At 40.5% G+C, this 22866-nt stretch overlaps 1 protein-coding gene across 2 annotated transcripts in view; it reads right to left on the bottom strand.

Moving 5' to 3' along the window:
- Positions 1-7279: 7279 nt before the first annotated feature.
- LOC124720086 overlaps positions 7280-22866 on the bottom strand; it is a 105913-nt gene continuing 90326 nt past the window's right edge. For both annotated transcript variants that reach the window (XM_047245365.1, XM_047245366.1), the window contains 2 exons: positions 18093-18174; positions 7280-7525 (listed from right to left, as the gene is read on the bottom strand). In XM_047245365.1, coding sequence (XP_047101321.1) covers positions 7409-7525; positions 18093-18174 — 199 coding nt within the window. In that variant the 3' untranslated portion in view covers positions 7280-7408. The remainder of the gene's footprint in view (positions 7526-18092; positions 18175-22866) is intronic.

The following is a 22866-nucleotide window of genomic DNA, read 5'->3' as shown; positions in this document are numbered from 1 at the left end:
CTAGCTGCAATACTACCCAACCTGCCGTAAAATCTAAACATTCACCACGCGATCGTGTTAAAAATTAGAGCACAGTATAAGAGACACAGCAATATGTGTACCTCCTGCCGAGCAACTGCCAATTGATCTCGTTAATTACATACTCCTACTCGGCCGAGCTAAAGTCACAGGAGACTCAGCAAATATCCACAATATTTGCTGAAAAAAAATAGAACAAGAAAAATGGTAAACTTCTTGTCACACAGACTCAGAAATGACTATGGCACTTCTCTCTCAGATCACATAATATGTACACTATAGGTACCCACATACTGAAGTGAGACTGAATTTGGCGACAGCATGGCTAATGAGTAGGCCTACCTGACACTATATGAACCACAGCTATAAATCACAAAAAGCAGGAGGAAATTGGAACCACCATAGACTCCCGAAATCGGATCATAAAAAAAATTCAGATTGAGACGTTTAAGCACAAAACCCAACGTATCAGCTATTGAAACCACTTATTATATTATAAACAACAAATAGTGCAATCAATGCAACCTGCTATAGCTGGAAACGGCCTTAAGGAGGAAATAACATAACACAGAGAAACACTGCTGACATCCACAATAAACAAAATTAAACAGAAAGAAAATTCTACAGGTAATACAGCACTAACCAAATGGATGCGCTAAGATTGGCTTTAATAGTCTCAATCACCTAATAAGAAGAGAAAACCGCCTAGTGTTGGGCAAGGGAATCACAAAATTAGGCCTCACAATACCACTCGTTTTTGGAAAAAAAATTCGAACGAGTCATACCACACGATTTGCGAACAGCTAGCGTTAACAGCAGAGGAGGACGTCATTCATAATTGACGACCTCAAGAAAGTCCCGCAAAGCGCTAGAAAAAAGATTCACGATCATCCATAGGTTCCAAAAGCCGTGAAGAAATTGTAGTGTTGGCTTGCGAATGGTATTATAGAGCATAGTTATAGTTGCTGGGGAGCAGGCTCCGAGGACGGGGCATGAGTCGTGCTTGGGTACCTCAGTTGGTAGAGCACTTGCCCACAAAAGGCAAAGGTCCCGAGTTCGAGTCTCGGTCTGGCACACAGTTTTAATCTGCCAGGAAGTTTCATATCAGCGCACACTCCGCTGCAGAGTGAAAATCTCATCCTTTAGCCTACGCGTCTAGGCAGTTGAATGAAACAGAGAGGAATCTCAACAATCGAGAGGGAGATGCTTAGCGTTATCTATGGAATCTCATATTTTAAATGATATTATATTGGAGAAGATTACAAGTAATGACAGGTTATGCTGCATTGAAGTGGTTGTTGGGGTTGAAGGATCAGTTCACTAGACTCGCTAGATGGGCTGTGAGACTCAGTGAATTTGACTACAAGATGGTGCTCAAGCCTGGGAAGAAGCACAGTAATGCGGATGCAGTAAGTAGGAAAGGTGGCAATAGTAGAAGTCATAGGTTATGACCTAGCAGTATGGCAAGAACTACAGGACGCGGACAACGATTGCAAATCGAACTGGACACAGCCAAAAAAATATGTATGATGGTCTTCTGTGCAGGGTAATGAAGTTAGGGCCACGGGTAGTAGTAGTGCCAGCGAAGTTAAGGGATGAGGTTTTAAAGGAAGCACATGATCACATGTTACCTGGTCATGGAGGGTGTAGAGCGACAAATAGGAGAATGACGGAGAGGTATTGGTGGAGAGGTAGGAAAGTAGATGTGGATCAGTATGTGAAGAATTGTATACCATGTGCGCAGAGAGCGGATTTTAGTTGGAAACAGATGCAGCTACAACGATTCGAGGAAGCAACATGTCCATTTTCTATGTTGGGGATTGATGTCTTAGGATTTTTTAGGCGAATACCATTGGGGAACAGATTTGTTCTCACAATAATAGACCATTTTTCGAGGTATGTGGAGATGGTGGCTATGCCAAATCAACAGGCAGCAATGGTCGCGCAAGTGTTAGTAAACAACTGGATTTTGAAGTTTTGTGTACCGGAGACAATAATTACTGACCAGGGGATCAACTTCATGTTGGATTTAATGAAGGAACTGTGTGAATTGTTGAACGTAAAGAAGTTGCGGACGAGTGTGTTGCATCCACAGGCCAACGGAAGGACAGATGCTGAATTTTTATGTCGATTCTCATCACTGTCAGTGGGACGAGTATTTGAAAGATATTGTATGCACATACAATGCAAAAGTCCATACAAATTCCGGTTTGTCTCCATATGAGGTAGTGTATGGGTGAAAAATTCCATCACCGTTTGATTTAGTGAAGCCACAGAAAGGAAGGACTGGTGAATCAGTATATCAATTCGCGAGAACAAATCAGGATGTTTGGAAACAGATACAAAAGCCAAATACAAAGGCTTTGGAAAGGCAGGAAGATGCAGTAAAGCGGAAAGGAAGTTTACCACAGTACAGAGTGGGGCAATGGGTAATGCTGTCCAGCCCCCCTATGCACAAAAAGGGAAAAGGAAGAAGTTCCTCACGATGTATCAAGGGCCATACCAAGTTGTTGAAACCACATCCCGAGTTAATGTTAAGCTTCAGCATCCAACTAGAACGACAATAGTACACATTGGGCGGGGACGGCCATTTAAGGGTTGCCCGGATGTGATTTCAGGCGTGTCACAGGAAGGAAACAGGAAGAAAGAGAGAGGGAAGAGAGGTGCTAAGCACACAGAAAACAATGAAGATAGAATACAGCAGTAAGTACCGTATGCTTTACGATCCAGAAAGTAGTAGAGTATTTGTAGTCTTTTCGTTTTCGCGCCATGTATCACTGGGTTTGCTTAGAGTAATTAGGCATTGTATTTTCATATGTTGTATGTATTTTCGAATATAGCCTGCTGCAGACAGCAGTCCTTTTGAAGAGGGAGGAATGGTGATGGTGATCCCTGTCCTCAGGTCACTGAAAGGGGGAGCGTTGGCAGTGATTCATCTCTTCATCATTGGAGTGGACGCCTTACAGGTGCAGCACCTGGATGGGGGTGTGCTTTACTCAAGGCAGGAAGATTTGGTGTCAAGTCACCAGTGGGCATTAAGGTTGGTATGGAGTGTATGGGAAATACAGAATGATGTAAGGAGGCTTGAGGAAGTGTTCGAAGAGCTTAGGCAATGTGCAGAGGGCAAGGGAATACTGGAGGAAGTTGCAGGGGAGTATAAGAAATTGCACGAGGCTTATAAGACGCTACGGAAGCAGGCAGGACGGATGGAGGAAGCAGTGCCATGGGAAAGACGGAAACGAGGATGGCTGAACACAGGGGGAAAAATTTTAAAGACAATTTTTGGAACCACAGACGGAAGCAATATAACAGAACTGAACAACACGGTGGAAGCGGTGAGGCAACTCACAGATGAAGGTAGGGCAGCAGGAACTTGGCATACAACTCCGATAGGGACATTAGAAGGGGAAGTCCTGAACAACACACGGTTGCTACGCACATTAGCAGGGCAGGTAGTGGAATACCCTAAGGCGTTGGAAGACATAATAAATCATAACCTGGGAACCCTACAGCGGCATCTAGTAGTACTAGATAGCAGGGTGGTGTTAACCAGACTTTTGCAAGGAGTAGCTGACAGTGTGTGGGATGTACAAGGAGTAATAACGAATCTGCAAGAAGTGCTGCATCATGCAGGCCAGATAAGTACCGATTTGTTACCGCCGGACCAATATTTACGCGGGTTGCGCAAGGCGCAAAAGGAACTACTGTCGGGGTTATATATAATAATGGAGCCCAGTGAGCAAAATTTGTCATTTTTCTACCATGTCACAACAGTACGGGAACAACTGGTCAGCATGAGCGTATATTTTGGTCCAATTCCGGGTTATGGGGAGGAATGCGAGGTTTCAGTGTTACATGGTCCATTCATATCCAGTAAAGTGGGGAGCGTTGAGCAAGTTTGTGGAAGTGAAAACTAAAGAGTTATTGCTGATCTCGGCAACTAGAAACCGGTATGCCGAGATGGCAAGGGAGGAATTACGAAGCTGCCATAGAGGGAAGGCAACAGTATGTCCAGTCAGAGTGGTAAGTACCAATCGGGACACATGCACGGTGCAGTTATTTTTAGCCAGCGGAAAGGAATGACTGTCCAAGGGACATCGTGGAGCCAAAATTGAGCTTGCAACGGGTTGGGATGCATTGGATCTTTTCCACCTATGAGAATTTGGTAGTAGTAGCAAGTTGTTTTGAGAGGGGAGTATTTGCAGAAGCGAAACATATAGAGCTCGAGGGGAGCGGGATTTTAATCAATGGAACTAAGTGTAACACAATAGGACCAACCTTCCATCTGCCAGCGTCAATTTCAAGAGTCATGCAATTGAATGTTACGCAGCCACAGTTGTACTGGCCAGAAGCCTCTTTAGAGTTTTGCCAAGGCAGAATTTGACCTTGTTAAATCAAACTCTGGAGCCACATCTGTTGAGATACATAAACCAGTTCATTTTAGAGCAAGAGGGGCGCATATCAGCCGAACAGCTTGTGCAACATGTCACTCAGTATAGGAAAAGGCAATGACAAATAACAATCATTTTGAGCACCTCTGTGCCAAGTGTCATCGCAGCCTTAACTTTGTATTGTGTGTTTTCTTTCTGATCTGGAGGATAATGAATTCCAAGAGGGAACCAAAGGTAGTCCAAGTCCCAGTGGATTGGATATCGCGGGCGTGAGACGAGTAGGTAAGGGGTTGATCAAGCAGTGGTTGTCCAGTAAGGAATTTTTATGTTTTGTTTCATGCCATAGTTTTAAGGGGTACTAGATCACATTCAAGGTTTCTAATAGTAAAGAAATATGCCATAGGTGCCAACCCAAACAAGTTAACGAGCTAGTTAAAGGTCGAACCGGGGACCGGGTCTTTCCGAAGAGCGGAATAATGTAGCAGCACCACCATTTAGGATAGGGAAAGTTAGTTTTGTGCAATATTCTGAGCAGAAGTTACAGCCAGGTGAGGGCCGTATTGCAGTGAGTTACGCATACCAACAGTTGTGAAGTAGAATAGAGGCCACAGGGCCGTCAAATTGCTGAAAGAGTATACGTAGCAGTTTTGCATGTCGCAAATCACAGACAGAAGGGGCCCACTGGCCAACCTAGCGTGTTATGAGTACATGATGCGAAGAGATTCATTCAAGTGTGGCGGCTCTCCTGGACAGCAGGGCATGTCACACGAACACAGCACCTCATAGCAACAGATGGAGCGCCAGCGTTCCAGTCCACAGCAGGTCGCTGGTTCGACCCTCCGAGGCCGACGCAGGGTCCGTAGCCAGTCAGCGGCAGGTCACGCCACGGCTCACTACCACGGGCAGTTGTCCTGGCTTCCAACACACGCTGGAGTCATCCCGAGGCAAGGGTCGCAGATGCGGACGCTGGATTGCATGCGCTTCTTGTCACCACGATCTCAGCCACACCGGCGAGAAGCGCGCAGCTGGCCGCCTGTGGCTCACACAGAATTGCGCTGAGTCGGCAGGGACGCCGACCACTGAGTCAACTGCCGGCATCCTGACGACGACGCAACTCCGCTGACATACAAGGGCGACACACAGTACATGTACAGGTTGCTGAGGCAGCCCTTCCGCGCCAATCCGTTCCGCAGACAGCGAAGTGGTGTCCTCAGCATTGCAGGACTCGGTGATACAGGGGAACACAGCACTGTAGTTGGAAACAATAAATCATTTGGAAAGCTTGGACGAGTCTTAATACGGTGCCTTCTACCTCTTCCCACTCCATTTGGTCATCCTGATACATTCGGTGGCAGAATTCCCACTACACGCTCCTAGGCATATCTTCCACACTCATTTTCCACATTTCAAGTCGGACACCCAGTTTTTCACTGTTGCATAAGACAGAGCACTGTTCTTAAGTGTATTCAACATGTCCTCCACAATTTCCTTCTGTGTCATTCCCTTCAAATTAAGATATTCAATCACAGTACAGTTCTTGTTTCTTTGATAGTCACCATTTTGCTTAAACTATGGTATACAACGCATCCTAGTGCCAAAACTAACGAAGCTGGAGCTGCTAAATTTAACTTGCATACCCACAATAAAAGTAGGTGGTGTTTGTGTGAGACATTACGGTAACTATCTCAGGCTAGAAACTTTTTGACCACCCCTTGTATATATATTTCACATTTCAATAATTGTACTTTAGTGACATTATCTTCCTTACATGTACATTAATGAAATCTGTGCTTTACATATATCACTGCAAACATCAGGAACTATTTAAGGCACAAGGTTTTTGTAAATTTCTCCATTTGCAGTGTGTAAATGCTATCTATTCTTTAGGCTATGTCGCTTGTCAGTAATTACCATTCAAAAAATGGAAACTCCAGGCAGGAATATCATCAATGTAGGAAAAGACAGATTGCTACTTACCACAAACAAGACACATCAAGTTGCAGACAGGCACAATCAAAAGACACTAATATAAAGCTTCAGCCCACAGCCTTAATCAGTAAAAGAGAAACATACAACACACAAACACACACAAGCAAACACACCTCATACACACGACCGCAAACTTCAGCATCTCGGACTGAAATGCAGTCCGGCGTGAGATGCTGGGGTTGGCAGTCGTGTGTGCATGAGGTGTGCCTGCTTGTGTGTGAAAATGGTGCATGTCTATCTTTTACTGATGAAGACTGTGGCCAAAAGCTTTATGTCAGTGTCTTAATTGTGCATGTCAGTAATTCTCCTCAGCTCTAACAAGAAGCCAGCTTGAAGTGTCAACTAAAGTACTTGCAAGATAATGGAATAATTCAAAGGAAGAACGGAGCTGCAGTTCAGTGAAGCGCTGCACACCTGCATAGAAATTTGGACATCTATTAATACATTTTTCTTTTCCTGTTACATTTTGCTTGCTGAATCAAGAACAACACACCCACCATGCAAAATAGTCCTATGTCAATCTCAGAGTTTTATACCAGAACCGTAACCAGAATTCTATTGAGTCACGCCTGTACGGCACTCAGTGAAAAAACATATAAGCTTACTTTACTGTGTTCTCTCCTGGTCCCTTCAGTGTGTACAACTAGTCACAGATACAAGCAAACAACAGTGAATTGTCAGCACATGCTCATACGTCCATATTTGCTTTCATACAATCTGGGATAAATGACACTTAAAAAGATCCATCTGACAGAGAGCAATGTTGTAATTAACGACAGATGCAGTGGGCATCAGAATGACTTGATGGCTCCATTTTGGACTTGACTGGAATGGATGGGATGACTAATGGGAACGTAATAAGTACCCCCAACACACTGGTACACAGTTAATAGCACTCTATTATTATGTTCTATTATTTACATTTTTAATACCATCAAACATTTTACCTTTTAAGTCATATAACCTAACTGTCTACATCCACCTTATGCATCACCATATGGAAATTAATGCTATCTGTTCTTAGTTCTTCCATTTTCTGCTTCAGATGTTGAGGGTTTCTTCCCAGAACTGTCTCTCCTGCCCTCTGAAGCTGTTTTACTATGGTCCAATATCTCCTGCACTTTGCTCTGAAAACGATAAAACCATAAAAAAGTAGAGGCTTTCTGGCAGCACTCAGTCATTTATTATGATGCTATAGTACCAAAATGATGTGCAGCGGCTGCCTTTCAAGTTTTTTCAAAAACAACGGAAGAAAAACACCTTTTTGTAAAAATAATTTTACTGTCTCTCAAAACAGTTGCCTTTAAATTTATTCAATTCTGCACATATTTGAACCAATTCTGAAAAAAAAAATTCCACTCCAGTATTGGCACAAAATTGCTGTCCGAGTATTTTTTGTTTGACACAAGGGAACAAAACGGAATTATTTGGCAATAAATCAAGTGAATGTGGACAATGAGCCATTAATTTGATGGATTTTGCTCCAGTAAATAACTTATGTGATGTGCAAGAACTGACATTGAGTGATGAAGAATGATGTGATGTTTTCAGTTGTTTTTTACGCGATTCCATCAATGATTTGTGCCAAAGAAATTGTTGTGTACCATTCAGCATTAGCTGTTCTTCAATCCTTTTTAGCAAAGGTTACAATGTGCTGAATGTAACCAAAATTGAAAGCAAAATGCTTCCAGGACCCTCTTTTGGTTTTGGTTCACCTGAGGACACCCAAACAGATGACCACTTCTTTGTTTCCGATTCTTACAAATACAACCAGTTTTCGTCTCCCGCTATAACGTTATAAACAGATTTTGTTTTCCTCAGTTGAATTTCCTAAAGCATTTCTCACACAAAGTGACACAAGCCTGTTTTCAGACTTTGGCCACATTGTGTGAAAGCCAGTGGGAACAGATCTTATTCACAGCTACTAAATGTTGACGCAAAATCAAATGTGCTACAGTCTCTAATATGCCTAAGGATGGCTCTACCTCATGGAAAGCCAATGCAGACCGCCTTCAATCGTGTTGCACACAGCACACATGTTTTTTGAAACAACTGATTTTGGTCAGCCTTCGAGAAATAAACCGGTAACAGAAGCACGGCCACAACCAGATTCTGCAAAGCAGTTGTGAGTAGTCTTTTCTGGAAGTGTCTCATTAGCAAAGGTGAACAAATCTATTTGAGGTACTGTTATCGAGTTAGACTTTCACGCAAATCTTAAGTCATTTGACGAAACCACTCAGATATAATCCATTTCCTGAGCACTGTTTCTTTAAACACTCCCTGCAGACAATATAGTTGGCCAGTTTCTGAACTGCAAATGTTTTAACTACACCAAAATGTTAATTTTCGAACAGCAGTAATGTTAAATCTCAATAGCACCATTCAGTGGCCAATTGCAGAAACTTAAACGGGTACGGAGACCCGGCAGGATGCCATTGGATTCTTGACATTTTCGACCTATGAGAGACCTTACAGTTCCTGTTGTCCAGAGACCAGACAGTCTGGATATATTTAGCAACTAATGAGAACAAAGAAGAGCTGACCTCTCTGAGGACATCCACACTTAAGCTGGTATCAGTGACAATGAGGCAGTTGCAGAGGCAATGCTTACAGAAGTAGAAAGGGCAACTCAAACAGATAGAAACATTTACATGCTCAGAAAAATTGTATTACAAAAAGAAGACATTGTATTAATACCTCTCTCTCTCTCTCTCTGACAACACACTCTTGTCAGTATATGCAAGGAAGTGTGCACACCGTAACTGTCCATCCCATCTTGCTGATATTTCAGTGAACATTAACATTCACAAATTTAATTGAAAGCAACTGGAAAATGTTTAGTTGGGAGTGCAGAACCTGCATACAGGTAAATGATGGCAGGTTAAGCACTTCAGTCGTGTGCCTAGCAGTAATCCCATCTCCCATTTCCAATCTACCACTTAGCAGATAAATGAAAGTGAGCGTCTTAAATTCTATAATTAAGGACGACTACAATTTCAACCCTATCGAGCTTCAGCCCAGACTTGCACTTACCGTTACCGTATGAAACTAATCCACACAGGTTACTGCAACTCACACTCGAATGTTTGAAAAAGAACTATTACGTGAAACTTCTTGGGAGATTCAAACTGTGTTTTAAAAATCAACATAAGCAATTTCAACTGGGGGGAAAAAAAAAAAAAAAAAAAAAAAAAAAAAAAACAACGTTTATTTTGTGCAGCTAACATTTGTGGAGTTACAATGCCCACTCCAGTCAAATTCTCAAAAATTATTAAAACCATGTGCTGAACTAGGACTCAAACCAGGGACCTTTGCTTTTTGTGGACAAGTGCTCTACCAACTGAGCTATCAGAGAATGACACACAACCAGTCACCAGAGCCTTTCTTTTGCCAGTACATCTTCTACCTTTAAAACTTCACAGACATCCTCCTGTGAAAATTGTAGCACTAGCACTCCTGAAAAAACTGATATTGCGGAGACACAGCTCGGTCAAGAACAGAGGGATCATCAAATTTGGGGTGTGTGCTGATAGTCTGAAAAGCAGGATGCAAGCTACTGGCCAAAGTAAGGCAGTGAGGATAGGTCACAAGTCATGGTCGGGTAGCTCAGTTTGTAGAGCACTTGCCTGCGACAGACAATGGTCCCGAATTTGCATCACAGCTTGCAAACAATTTTAATCTGACACAAAGTTCCATATCAGTGCATACTCCACTGCTTCATGAAAACTTCATTCTAAGAACTACAAGCAATAGAATCCATTACACAGTAACTTGTCACAGACTAGCTGATCAGGCCAGGAGAGCCACTGAGTGTAAACATGTCTGCTCTCTGACTGTTATAACTGAAGACTACAGTTCACAATGGGATACTAAAAATTGCAAATATAAGAAAAAATAATTGGAAAACAAAACTGATTGAATTATGTGTCCTTCCCAAAACAAAAATTAGTAAAATAGTGGTGTAACTTCTCAGCATGCTGCACAGTGCACATATGTGTGGGTTTAATAATGCCCAACTAGAAATGTGATCCACAAGTGGCAAACTGGTAGCCAGTGGCTGCAAGTGTACACCACAGAACTCATCAATCTAGCTACAATTAGACATGTGCGAGCTGGTGGAAGTCAGTAAAATAACAATTTGCATATTTTCACTCACTGACATCCTATGGGATAATTTCTGGGGCAACTTCTCACTTAATCAAAAAGTATTCATCACATTAAGAAAGTAATTAGAATTATGTTCGCCCATGTACATCTTGCAGGCATCTCATTAAGAAGCTGGGAATATTAATCAGTGCCTCACATTACACCTGTTCCCCTGTAAAAAAATTTGTCAACAATACAGCTGTGTTTGAGAGTAACACAGAGATTCACAAGTACAATGGTGGAAGGGAAAATGATCTGCATTACCCTTTAATGAAAAGGACTTTGGCACAGAAAGAAGTAGAAATCTGTGGAAATTGTACATGCCTCACAGATAATAGCAGTATTTTTCAAATGCAGATTAAAGATATTCCTCCTTAATAACTCCTCCTACACCACGGGCAAATTCTTGAATATAAATCATGTCAATTTCACAGAAAAACCAGCTGATGGCCAGAATACAGTCATTTATTTTTTTGTGTTCTTTGTTTGTCCTGTTAATACATTCCACATCTCTATGTTTATTGTTGAGAGGGTACCGAATGCAGCTGCATTAATTCCAGGAAGTGTCTCATAGGCATTAGACAAGCAAAATTTTCTGTACCCTCATTGTCTATACATGAGCAAGCATATGTACACCAAATTTTATTATAATTTTAATAATAATTAAATGAGAGGTGAGTAATCAAGAAAAGTATTTTTATAGGTAGATAATAACCTGTATAAGTTCAGATATTTGTTTTGTATTTTTATTATTTTCTGAGGTATTTTTCAGGTGACGTGTTGCACAGAGCTACCGACATCACAGTGTGTCAAGCAGGATCTCAGAGTACTCCATTCCTACATAATTCCATGTATGTGCTAGACAACAATGCTAATGAACAAAAAATAATAAACTTTTAATGTGAGAAACTGATTGAACACAATGTTTGTACTCACACATATGTCACAAAAGTTCATCAACATTCAGAAACAGAAGAAATACTTTATTCCTTGGACTATTATGCCCACGGATTTCACTACTGAAAATGTTGAAAGGCACAAAGCTGCATCAACCAGAGGACTAAAATAAGAGGAGTTGTCATTCAACGTTGGTAGACATTACCAAGTTGCTGGTTTTGAAAATTATGAAAGAAGATCAGGAATATTGAAAAGCAAATACTCATTCTTCTTTTGACTCTTATGTTCAGAACTGCCACCATTGTGAGTATAATCTAACCAACCAACCAACTGTACTTTCATGAGTCTGCATGTAATGTATTCAAGTGCATGTAGTTGGGTTAGAAGATACAGTGAAACCCCTGCTTTTACACTTTTCAAACTTCAAAAAAATGGTGTAAACCGCTGGAAAAAGTAAAATGTGGGAAATAACATTTTAAGCTGTAAAAGTTACGTATAGGATACCCACTTGCACTTTATGTATGATATATGTACATAACAGGCATCAAAAGACTTGTCAGGGACTTTTTCGTTATCTAATGAAAGTTTATTACCTAATAAAAACCACTGATGTAACTGAAACTGATAACTGTCTGGGAAGTAAGAACATTTGACTCAATTTCATGTCACAATCAATGTTTTTGAAGGCCTGTACATGTCATTCTTTATTTAAATAATGAAATACTGCACTAGTTACATGTTTTTTCATGCTTAGCATGACACGTTTTGAGAATTTTTTCTCGTTGTCAAGTGCAAATATGTATTTTGTATGGTGTTTGAATGTGTGTTATTCTGTGTCTCTTGCACTGCAGTTGTCGTTTTGAGGTTATGAGATACTGTGCCTCATCAGTTATGTAGGAAACCACACACACACGCAAACTATCACTCTCATTGTTTGTTTGTGTAACATCACAAAAAAATACATACATAAATACTGCACTTGACAACGAGAATAAATTCTCAATACACGTTTTGCTCAGCATGGATACAATACATAACCGTTGCTGTGTATACATTAAAACATTTGAGCAACGCAAAGTGAATGACTGCGTCAACTAGCGCTCCAAGTGGCCATAAGCCAAAACACGCTAAATATGGTTCGAAAAAGCTGTCCCAATGATCACAACAATCACAAAGCTGCATTTGCGCAGTAGAAACAGTTTGAGAATGGTTGTGATTGGTCACGATATCTTCATTCGAATAAACCCAGTTACTCCATCAGCCACCACACCATTAGAGTTTGGCAACGGCGGGAGATACGGCACGAATTGAGACAACTTTCACTCATTTACCAGTTCAAATCCGCTGAGTAGAAGAGTGCCCTGGTGTCAAGAAACTTAAACACTTAATATTTGTAAACACTACTGGACAGCCAACATCATGCCAGCATCATATTTTGTCCACAAACATGTTTTCATATGGCGTAAATCGCTGGAAAGTTAAAAATATGTTGACGCAAAATCAAATTAACATCGTGGACATAGGAAATTTGATGGGACCGATAAGAAATGTCGTAAACAGCAGGAAAACGTTAATTGCGGAAACGTAAAAGCAGGGTTATACTGTATTAAGATTATAATTCAGTTTGCTGGTATAGAACAACCACCATTTTCTTTCCTTTTAAATGGACAACCTGATGACTTGCTGGAAATCAGAATCAGAAACGACACCTGAAAGTGTGACCCGAGGAGGAAAGGTACAACAGGAGAACTCTATAATCATGTGTGTACTGAAGACGCCAAAACCTGGGGGGGGGGGGAGGGGGGGGGCGCATATGTTTAATACAACCACTTAATGTGCTCCAGGACTATCACAAATACAGAATCATGACTACCCCACAAGTGTACACAAATTTATCAACTTTCACATTTGGTGAAGTATCTCTCATTCTTATTATTATCACATAAATATTCTATCTAATTAGACTGTGGTCTAATTGTTTCCACTTTTCTTTTAATCGTCAGTCTTCTGATTAATTCAATGGCGGGCTGCATTCCTCTCCTACATACTCAATTATGTGCTGGACGTATTCCAAATTCAGTCTTCCTCTACAGTTTTTGCCCTTTTCAGCTCCCTCTAGTACCGAATTCCTCTCCTACATACTCAATTATGTGCTGGATGTATTCCAAATTCAGTCTTCCTCTGCAGTTTTTATCCTTTACAGCTCCCTCTAGTACAGAAGTGATTCCCTAACGTCTTAACAGATGTCCTATCATCCTGTCCTTTCTCCTTGTCAGTGTTTTCCATATTTCCCTTTCCTCTCCAATTCTGCACAGAATCTCCTCATTCTTCACCTTATCAACATTCATCTGTAGCATGACATCTCAAATGCTTCAATTCTCTTCTTTTCTGGTTTTACAGCAGTCCGTGTTTCATTACCATACAGCACTGCACTCCAAACGTACAATCTCAGAAATTTCATCCTCAAATTAAGACCTATGTTTGATACTAGTAGACTTTTCTTGGCTAGTCTGCTTTTGATCTCCTCCTTGCTCCATCCATCATTGGTTATTTTGCTGATTAAGTAGCAGAATTCCTTAACTTCATCTACTTCATGACCGTCAATCCTGATATTCTCATATCTGCTACTTCTCATTACTTTCATCTTTCTTCGATTTACTCTCAATCCACATTCTGCATTCATTAAACTGTTCATTCCATTCAGCAGATCATGTAATTCTTCTTGAAACTTCTTGACTTTTGCTCAGGGTAGCAATGTCATCAGTGAATTGTATCCTCTCACCTTGAATTTTAATCCACCCCAGAACCTTTCTTTTATCTCATCATTGCTTCTTCAATGTACAGATTGAACAGTAAGGGCGAAAGACTACATCCCTGTCTTACACCCTTTTCCATCTGAGCACTTTGTTCTTGATCTTCCACTCTTATTGTTCCCTTTTGTGTGTATTGTGTATTACAGTCTTTCCTTACAAGTTCCGCCTATTTTTCTCAGAATTTCGAACAGCTTACACCATTTTTCATTGTCTTTTTCCAGGCTGAAAAATCCTATGAATGTGTCTTGATTGTCCTTTAGTCTTGCTTCCATTATCAAGCACAATGTCAGAATTGCCCCTCTAGTGGCTTTACCTTTCTTAAAGCCAACCTGGTCATCTCAACAGGTCCTCAATTTTCTTTTCCATTCTTCGTACATTATTATTGTCAGTTGCTTGAACGCATGAGCTGTTAGGCTGCATGTGCAATAATTCTCCCACTTTTCAGCACTTGCAGTCTTTGGAATAGGTGAATGATATTTTTCCAAAAGTCCCATGGTATGTTGCCGGACTCCTACATTCTACACAACATGAATAGTCATTTTGTTGGAATTCCCCCCAATGATTTTAGAAATTTTGATGAAATGTTGTCTATCCCTTCTGCCTTATTTGGTCTTAAGTCCTACAAAACTCTACTAAATTTTGAGTCTAATCCTGGATGCCTATCTCTTATAAATCTTCTTCTTCTAACATATCAGACAAATCTTCCCCCTCATATAGGTTTCAGTGTACTCTTTCCACCTCTCTGCTCTCTCCTCTGCATTTTACAGTGGAACTCCCATTGCACCCTCAATGTTACCACCCTTGCATTTAATTTCACTGAAGGTTGTTTTGACTTTCCTATATGCTGAGTCAGTCCTTCCAACAATAATTTCTCTTTCAATTTCTTCACATTTTTCATGCAGCCATTTCTACTTAGCTTTCCTGCATTTCCTATTTATTTCATTCCTCAGCTACTTTTATTTCTGTATTCCTGAATCTCTCTGAAGATTTTTGTACTTTCCTCCTTCATCGAACAACTGAAGTATACCTTCTGTTGCCCACAGTTTCTTCACAGTTAACTTCTTTGTACCTATGTTTTTCCTTCCAACTTCTGTGACTGCCCTTTTTAGCATTGTCCATTCCTTTTCAACAGTATTGCCTACTGTGCTATTGCTTATTGCTATGTCTATTGCCTTAGTGAACTTCAAACTTATCTCGTCATTCCTTAGTACTTCTGTATCTCATCTTTTTGCATATTGATTCTTTATGACTAATCATTCAAACTTCAGCCTACTCTTCATCCCTACTACATTGTGATCTGAATCTGTATCTACTCCTTGGTACGCATTACAAACCAGTATCTGATTTCGGAAAGTCTGTCTGACCATGATGTAATCTAACTGAACTCTTTCTGTATCACCTGGCCTTTTCCAAGTATACTTCCTTGTGATGATGATTGTTCCGTGGGGTCGAGTACACCGCAAAACAATCATCGTCATCCTGCGTGATCATCAGCACTTGTACAAAGTCCCAATTTCTACACAGTCCATTCTTTCCCACAATCCAATCTAGTCACTCTCACAAATGATGATGATGATGACAACACAAACACACAGTCCCCGGGCAGAGAAAATCCCGAACCCGGCCAGGACTTAAACCCGGGACTCCATGATCCAGAGGCAGCAACGCTAGCCCCTAGGCCACAAGCTGTGCACTATACTTCCTCTTCTAGTGATTCTTGAACAGAGTATTCGCTATTACTAGCTGAAATTTATTACAGAACTCAATCAGCCTTTCCCTCTCTCATTCCTTGTCCCAAGCCCAACTCCCCAATAATCGTTTCTTCTACTCCTTCCCCTAGCATTCCAGTCCCCCAATGACTATTAGATTTTCATCTCCCTTTACATACTGTATTACCCTTCCAATATTCTCATATACTTTCTCTTATCTCTTCAGCTTGTGACGTCGGCTTGTATACCTGAACTATTGTTGTCGGTGTTGGTTTGCTGTCAATTCTGACAAGAACAATCCTATCACTGAACTGTTCAGAGTAAAACACTCTCTGCCCCACTTTCCTATTCATAACAAATTCTACTGCAGTTATACAATTTTCTGCTACTGTTGATATTGCACTATACTCATCTGACTATCCTTGTCTCCATTCCATTTTACTTCACTGCCCCCTACTCTATCTAGATTGAGCCTTTTCATTTCTCTTTTCAGGTTTTCTAGCTTCCCTAACACATTCAAGCTTCTAACATTCCACACTCCGACTTGTAGAACGTCATCCTTTCATTGGTTATTCAATGTTTTTCTCATGGTCACCCCCTAGGCAGTCTCTTCTGGGAGGCTATTTCGGAATCTTTTGTCAATGGAGAGATCATCATGTCACTTTTTTCAATTACAGGCCACATGTCCTGTGGATACATGTCGTGTGTTTCTAATGAAGTGGTTTCCATTGCCTTCTGCATCCCCATACCATTGATCATTGCTGTTTCTTCCACCTTCAGGGGCAGTTTCCCACTCCAAGGACAAGAGAGTGCCCTGAACCTCTGCCTGCCCCTCTGCCCTCCTTGTCAAGGCTTGGCAGAATGAGGGTGACTTCTGTCTGAAGTCTCCGGCCACCAATGCCGATTATTAATCAAAATTTAAATGGTGACAGGTTTCAAACCTGTGACCGAATATGTTTTGATTACAAGTAAGACGTTTTGATTACAAGTCACAGACACTATCTCTAGACCACTTAAAATTTGTTAATTCAGGAGACAACAGGATCTGAAGACATTATAAAGACGGTACCATACAAAAATGTGTATTTCAAAATTGAAACCTAAAGAGAGAGAGAGAGAGAGAGAGAGAGAGAGAGAGAGAGAGAGAAAGAAAAAAGTTAACACTGTAGACCCATTTTTCACAATCTCAAAAAGTGATTAGTTTAGCTTAAATGCCTGTAATTGAAAATCTATTAGTTAATTACAATACAATTTCAAGCAAATGACCACTGTTGCGCCTTGTAATATTTCAAAATTCTGTTTTGATAATACTGAAGCCCAAACCTTACCAAAGACAGTGATGTTCTTAGACTTCCTATACTTCGATTTTTAAAGGAAGTATCCAAAGCTTAAACTTTTGTTAAATAAATTATAAATGGCAACTCTCTTAGAAGATGGAGAATTTTATTGAATATGAAGGCTGGATAGTATAATGACATCAAAAAGTAGTGCCTTTTATCAATGGGTAAGTGAAGTAAATGATCCTCAACATCAGGGCTGGTTACTTTTATACTATATTTATTTTGTATCCTTAATTATTACAGCATTCTGTGCATGAATGTGTAACAGAACACTGAATTACTATTACAGTTCACGTATTTCGAAACTGTGTTAGTGTTTAGTATATAAGATTTATAAAGCCATGTGTCCATGTTTCTCTCTCTCTCTCTCTCTCTCTCTCTCTCTCTCTCTCTCTCTCTCTCTCTCTCTCTCTCCCATTAACACTCTCTACAATTTCAAACCCAAATGCACTTTCACTTGTGGTGTCTGGAATTTCCACACAGGAAATCTCCAGTTAGTTTTTGTAAAACTCTCCTGTGTTCCAGCACTGCCAAAATACATAATGTACCCTGATGAATGCCACTTGGAGAGGTTGCCAAAATGTTGGTTCAACATTTTCCAACATTTTGTAGTCTACAGATCGACACAATTTTATGGAAAGTGATTACAGCCAGAAAATATTATAAATATAAAGCCCCTAATAATGCCAAATACTTGCAGAATAAGTGGAGCACAACACTTAACATTGGTCCCTTCTACAAAAGAAAAGAGGTTTGAAACAGTCACTTACATAAAATATAGGTACTTACAAAAATATTTCTGTACAGGTATACGGCCGTCATGTCAGTGTTTTCGGAATGGCCTTCTTTCATTTTAGAAGAGTGGGCTGACCTGCACATAGAACAAGAAAGCAAATGACTAACTTTCACTGAAACTGAAGTTCTATTTCTTCTTAAATTAAGGTGTAATGTATGCTGTGGACAGAGATGTAAAGAAATGTAACTAGTCGTTACTCTGGTATTTTGGTAGATTGGTTCACGAGAAGTATACGAAAACAACAATAAAGTTGGCCCAGATGGATCACTACGTTGGTTCACTATATAAATGATACACCAGTAACGGCTGGCAAATTATGTACATATCAATTCAATAAGCTATAATAATCTAAGGATATGGAAGGGGAGCAGTAGTTAAGAAGGGAATGAGATAGGGTACAACCCTGCCTCTGATGCTATTCCACCTCTACACTGAAGGAGGTCTGAAGGAAAGCAAGAAGAATTTAATAAAAAGATTTATAGTTCAGACAAATTGTTATATTAAGAAATGAGACAAACTCATAGATAAATTTTGTATTTTGGCAGTAAAATATACTGATGACGGTCGAAGGATATAAAAGACAGACTGGAAAAAGGAAGAAAGACATTTCCGAAAAACATAAATTTGTTAACATTGAAGATAAATATGTTAGGAAATCTTTTCTGCGGGTATTTGTCTGGAATGCAACCTTGTACAGAAGTGAAAAGTGGACAATAAACAGTTCTGACAAGTGACTACAAGTTTTTGAAATGCAGTGCTGCAGAAGAACGCGCAAGATCAGATGTGTAGATCGAGTAACCAATGAGGTGGTACTGGATCAAATTCAGGAAAAAAGGAATTTACGGCACAACTTTATTAAAAGAAGGGATTGGTTGATATTACACATCCGAGCGTGTAAAGGAGGAAACCGTGGAGGGTGGGGGGTAAAAATTGTAGGGGGAGAGACGATTACACCACCACCACGACCACCACCACCACCACCACCACCACCACCACCAAACTACATACTACTCAATCATATCATTGCAATTCACCATTATTTTGGAACTACATGGTGATATTACAGTAAACAATTACAATGCTGACTAAGGAAAACACATCGCACTGTCAATGCTTTAAAGTCAATTGTACACACACTACCAATGCCAATTACGCACTGACTGAAGATAAGCTCCTGCTCCCAGGTGCAATAATATTGTGGACAATTAATAACAAAAATATTGAAAAATCTTGGGTAGTGTACAAACAATACTATAGCAAAGATTTAGTACTTTGTGTAACAGGATGTGTGCTTTTTGCAGCAGTGGCATAGTTTCTGAAAAATAAACACAACTTTTGGATATTGCGGAGATTGTACTGCAGGCAAATGAGTCAAATGCAGTTAAAGTTTATACAAACGTTCTTCAAAGGACAAGATAGTGATTATGACTTGTCACTAGTTTTTCTTCTACCACAGTGACGTTTGCCAAGACTCAAACAATGCCACAGTGTAGAATTTATACCAGATATGTTTTATTTTCTCAGAAAACTAAAGATGTGTGTTTTTCAAATCTGTTTGGATTTACACAAATAATGAGTAGCAAACAGCACTTTTAAGTGAAAAAAAAAAATAATTGTAGTTTGCAAGAGTAGAACTTACACTATGCGATCAAAAGTATCCAGACACCTAGCTGAAAATGACTTACAAGTTCGTGGCAGCCTCCATCAGTAATGCTGGAATTCAATATGGTGCTGGCCCACCGTTAGCCTTGATGACAGCTTCCGTTCTCACAGGCATATGTTCAATCAGGTGCTGGATGGTTTCTTGGGCAATGGCAGCCCATTCTTCATGGAGTGCTGCACTGAGGAGAGGCCTGGTACAAAGTCGGCATTCCAAAACATCCCAAAGGTGTTCTACAGGATTCACGTCAGGACTCTGTCCAGGCCAGTCCATTACAGGGATGTTATTGATGCGTAACCACTACACCACAGGCTGTGTATTATGAACATGTGCTCGATCACGTTGAAAGATGCAAACGCCATCCTTGAATTGCTCTTCAGCAGTGGGAAGCGAGAAGGTACTTAAAACATCAATGTAGGCCTGTGCTGTGATAGTGCCAAACAAAACAACAAAGGGTGCAAGCTCCCTCCATGAAAAACATGACCACACCATAACATCATCGCCTCCGACTTTTACTGTTGGCACTACACACGCTGGCAGATGACGTTCACGTTCACCGGGCATTCGCCATACCCACATCCTGCCATCACATCGCCACATTGTGTACCATGATTCGTTACTCCACACAACATCTCCACTGTTCAACTGTCAAATGTTTACGCTCCTCAGACCAAGCGAGGCATCGTTTGGCATGTACTGGTGTGATGTGTGGCTTATGAGCAGCCACTCGACCGTGAAATCCAAGTTTTCTCACCTCCCGCCTAACTGTCATAGTACTTGCAGTGGATCCTGATGCAGTTTGTAATTTCTGTGTGATGGTCTGACAGATGTCTGGCTATTTCACATTACGACCGACTTCAACTGTCGGCAGTCTCTGTCAGTCAACAGACGAGATCGGCCTGTACGCTTCTGTGCTGTACGTGTCCCTTCACGTTTCCACTTCACTATCACATCGGAAACAATGGACATAGGGATGTTTAGGAGTGTGGAAATTTTGCATACAGATGTGTGACACAAGTGACACCCTATCACCTGACCACGTTTGAAGTCTGTGAGTTCTGCAGAGTGCCCCATTCTGCTCTCTCACGACTACCAATGTCACTGATATGGAGTACCTGGCAGTAGGTGGCAGCACAACTCACCTAATATGAAAAACATATGTTTTTGGTGGTGCCAGAATACTTTTGATCAAATGGTGTAGATTCTGAGTGCTACACACTCAGTCGTTTTCTTTTAGAAGTTTTTCTGATTTTGCCCTACAATGATTAAGCTTATATGTATGGGGTGTTCAAAAAGTCTCTCTGCAGTGCCATATGATTGTTAACCGCAGTGAATATACCGAAATGAAACTCAGTGAAATACAAATTATTAAGTTATTGAATATTCATTTTTACTTACAAATTTTCACATTAAATGCTGAAAGTGTCCCCCTGTTGTTGAATACAAAACTCTATTCGTCTAATCATGTTTCCAAACACAAGCTTTAATAATTCTTCTGTAACAGAAGCAGTGAAAGTGGATATTGCAGTTTTAAATTCATCGATGGATTTTGACGGTTTTTATAGTCGGTTGCTTTCGCTGACGAAAAAGTCGGGTGGTGTTAGGTCAGGCGATCGTGGAGGCAAAAATCCCTGTGAAATTATGTGATCACCAGAAACATCAGTAAGCAGTGACATTGAAACACGAGCAGTATGTGTGGTTGCAACAAAAACAAAACAAATGAACAAAGGAACGAAACTTAAACGTTCACGTCAACACTAACAACACACACCAACGACACTACTGATGCTGGCTGAGATAAATGGAACAGTGGAATGTTGGGGGAGTCCACTTGAAGGGAAGTAACCCAGGCGCACGAACAATCATATGGCACTGCGGAGAGACTTTTTTGAACACCCTGTACAAAGCTTTACATATTGTTTTTATTTAAACAGCAAAATACAATCTGAGGAAAAAAGGGCACTATGAAGGAATTATCCAAATGGGACAGAAATCGATAGATGTGATGTACATGTACAGACAAACACACGATTACGATTTCAGAAAATTTTATGATTTATTCAAGAGAAAGAGCTTCAAAAACTGAGAAAGTCAATACTGCACTGGCACATCTTTGGCCCTTACGAAAGCAGCTATTCTGCTTGGCAGTGACTGATAGACTTGCTGTATGTCGTTCCTGAGGGATATTGTGCCAAATTCTGTAAAAGTGGCATGTTAGATAGTCAAAATCCTGTGCCGGTTGGAGGGACCTGTCCATATTGCTCCAAATGATCTCAATTGGGGAGAGCGGCCTTGTTGGTCAAGGTATGGTTTGGCAGTTTCTAGAATAAGTTAAAGATACAGATTACTTCGGCCAACACATTTCTTATTCTTCATACTAGGCATTTTGTAGAATTACACCCCTTTCCCCTCAGGTGGATTTATGTCATTTAATAAGACCTGGAGGATTTGTATGTGAGATTGATTGTACTGAATTTGTGGCACTATCTTTCAGTGTTGTATCTCGCATAAACAGGACTGGGAAAAAAGAATCCTGAGACCACAGATTTCTCAGAAGTCACCTTATTAATTGACATAAATTCAGTTGATGAGAGGGTATAGTTATCCGAAACAAATGTGTAGTGGGCAAAACAAGAAATGCGACTGCTTACAGTAATTTGTACTTTCAATTTATAATCATATGGAGGCCACAGCACACCGTATTTACTCGAATCTAAGCCACACTTTTTTTCCGGTTTTTGTATTCCAAAAACCGGCCTGCGGCTTAGAATCGAGTGCAAAGTAAGCGGAAGTTCTGAAAAATGTTGGTAGGTGCCGCCACAATTAACTTCTGCCGTTGAATATATGTAGCGCTACACAGGCACGCTTTGCAGGCACAAAGATAAATACTGGTGCCAAAACCTCTGCATCAGTAAATAAATTTTAAAAAAGTGTAAGAAGAGCTTTTTTCTCCGCCCCGAGTTTCGACCATTGCATTTTCATATATTATCCAACGAAGTAAATACAAATTCCGTGTTGTTCATCTTCGAATGTAGCAGCATTTCAATGTACTACGAAAATCCGACTGGCAAGACTATTTGGGATGTTTGTCAATATGGCCAACTCTA

Source organism: Schistocerca piceifrons, chromosome 11 (genome assembly GCF_021461385.2).
Source record: "Schistocerca piceifrons isolate TAMUIC-IGC-003096 chromosome 11, iqSchPice1.1, whole genome shotgun sequence".
NCBI classification, from domain to species: Eukaryota; Metazoa; Arthropoda; class Insecta; order Orthoptera; family Acrididae; genus Schistocerca; species Schistocerca piceifrons.
The sequence above is the reverse complement of the archived record's forward strand: the minus strand, read 5'-3'. Positions and strand labels throughout refer to the sequence as shown.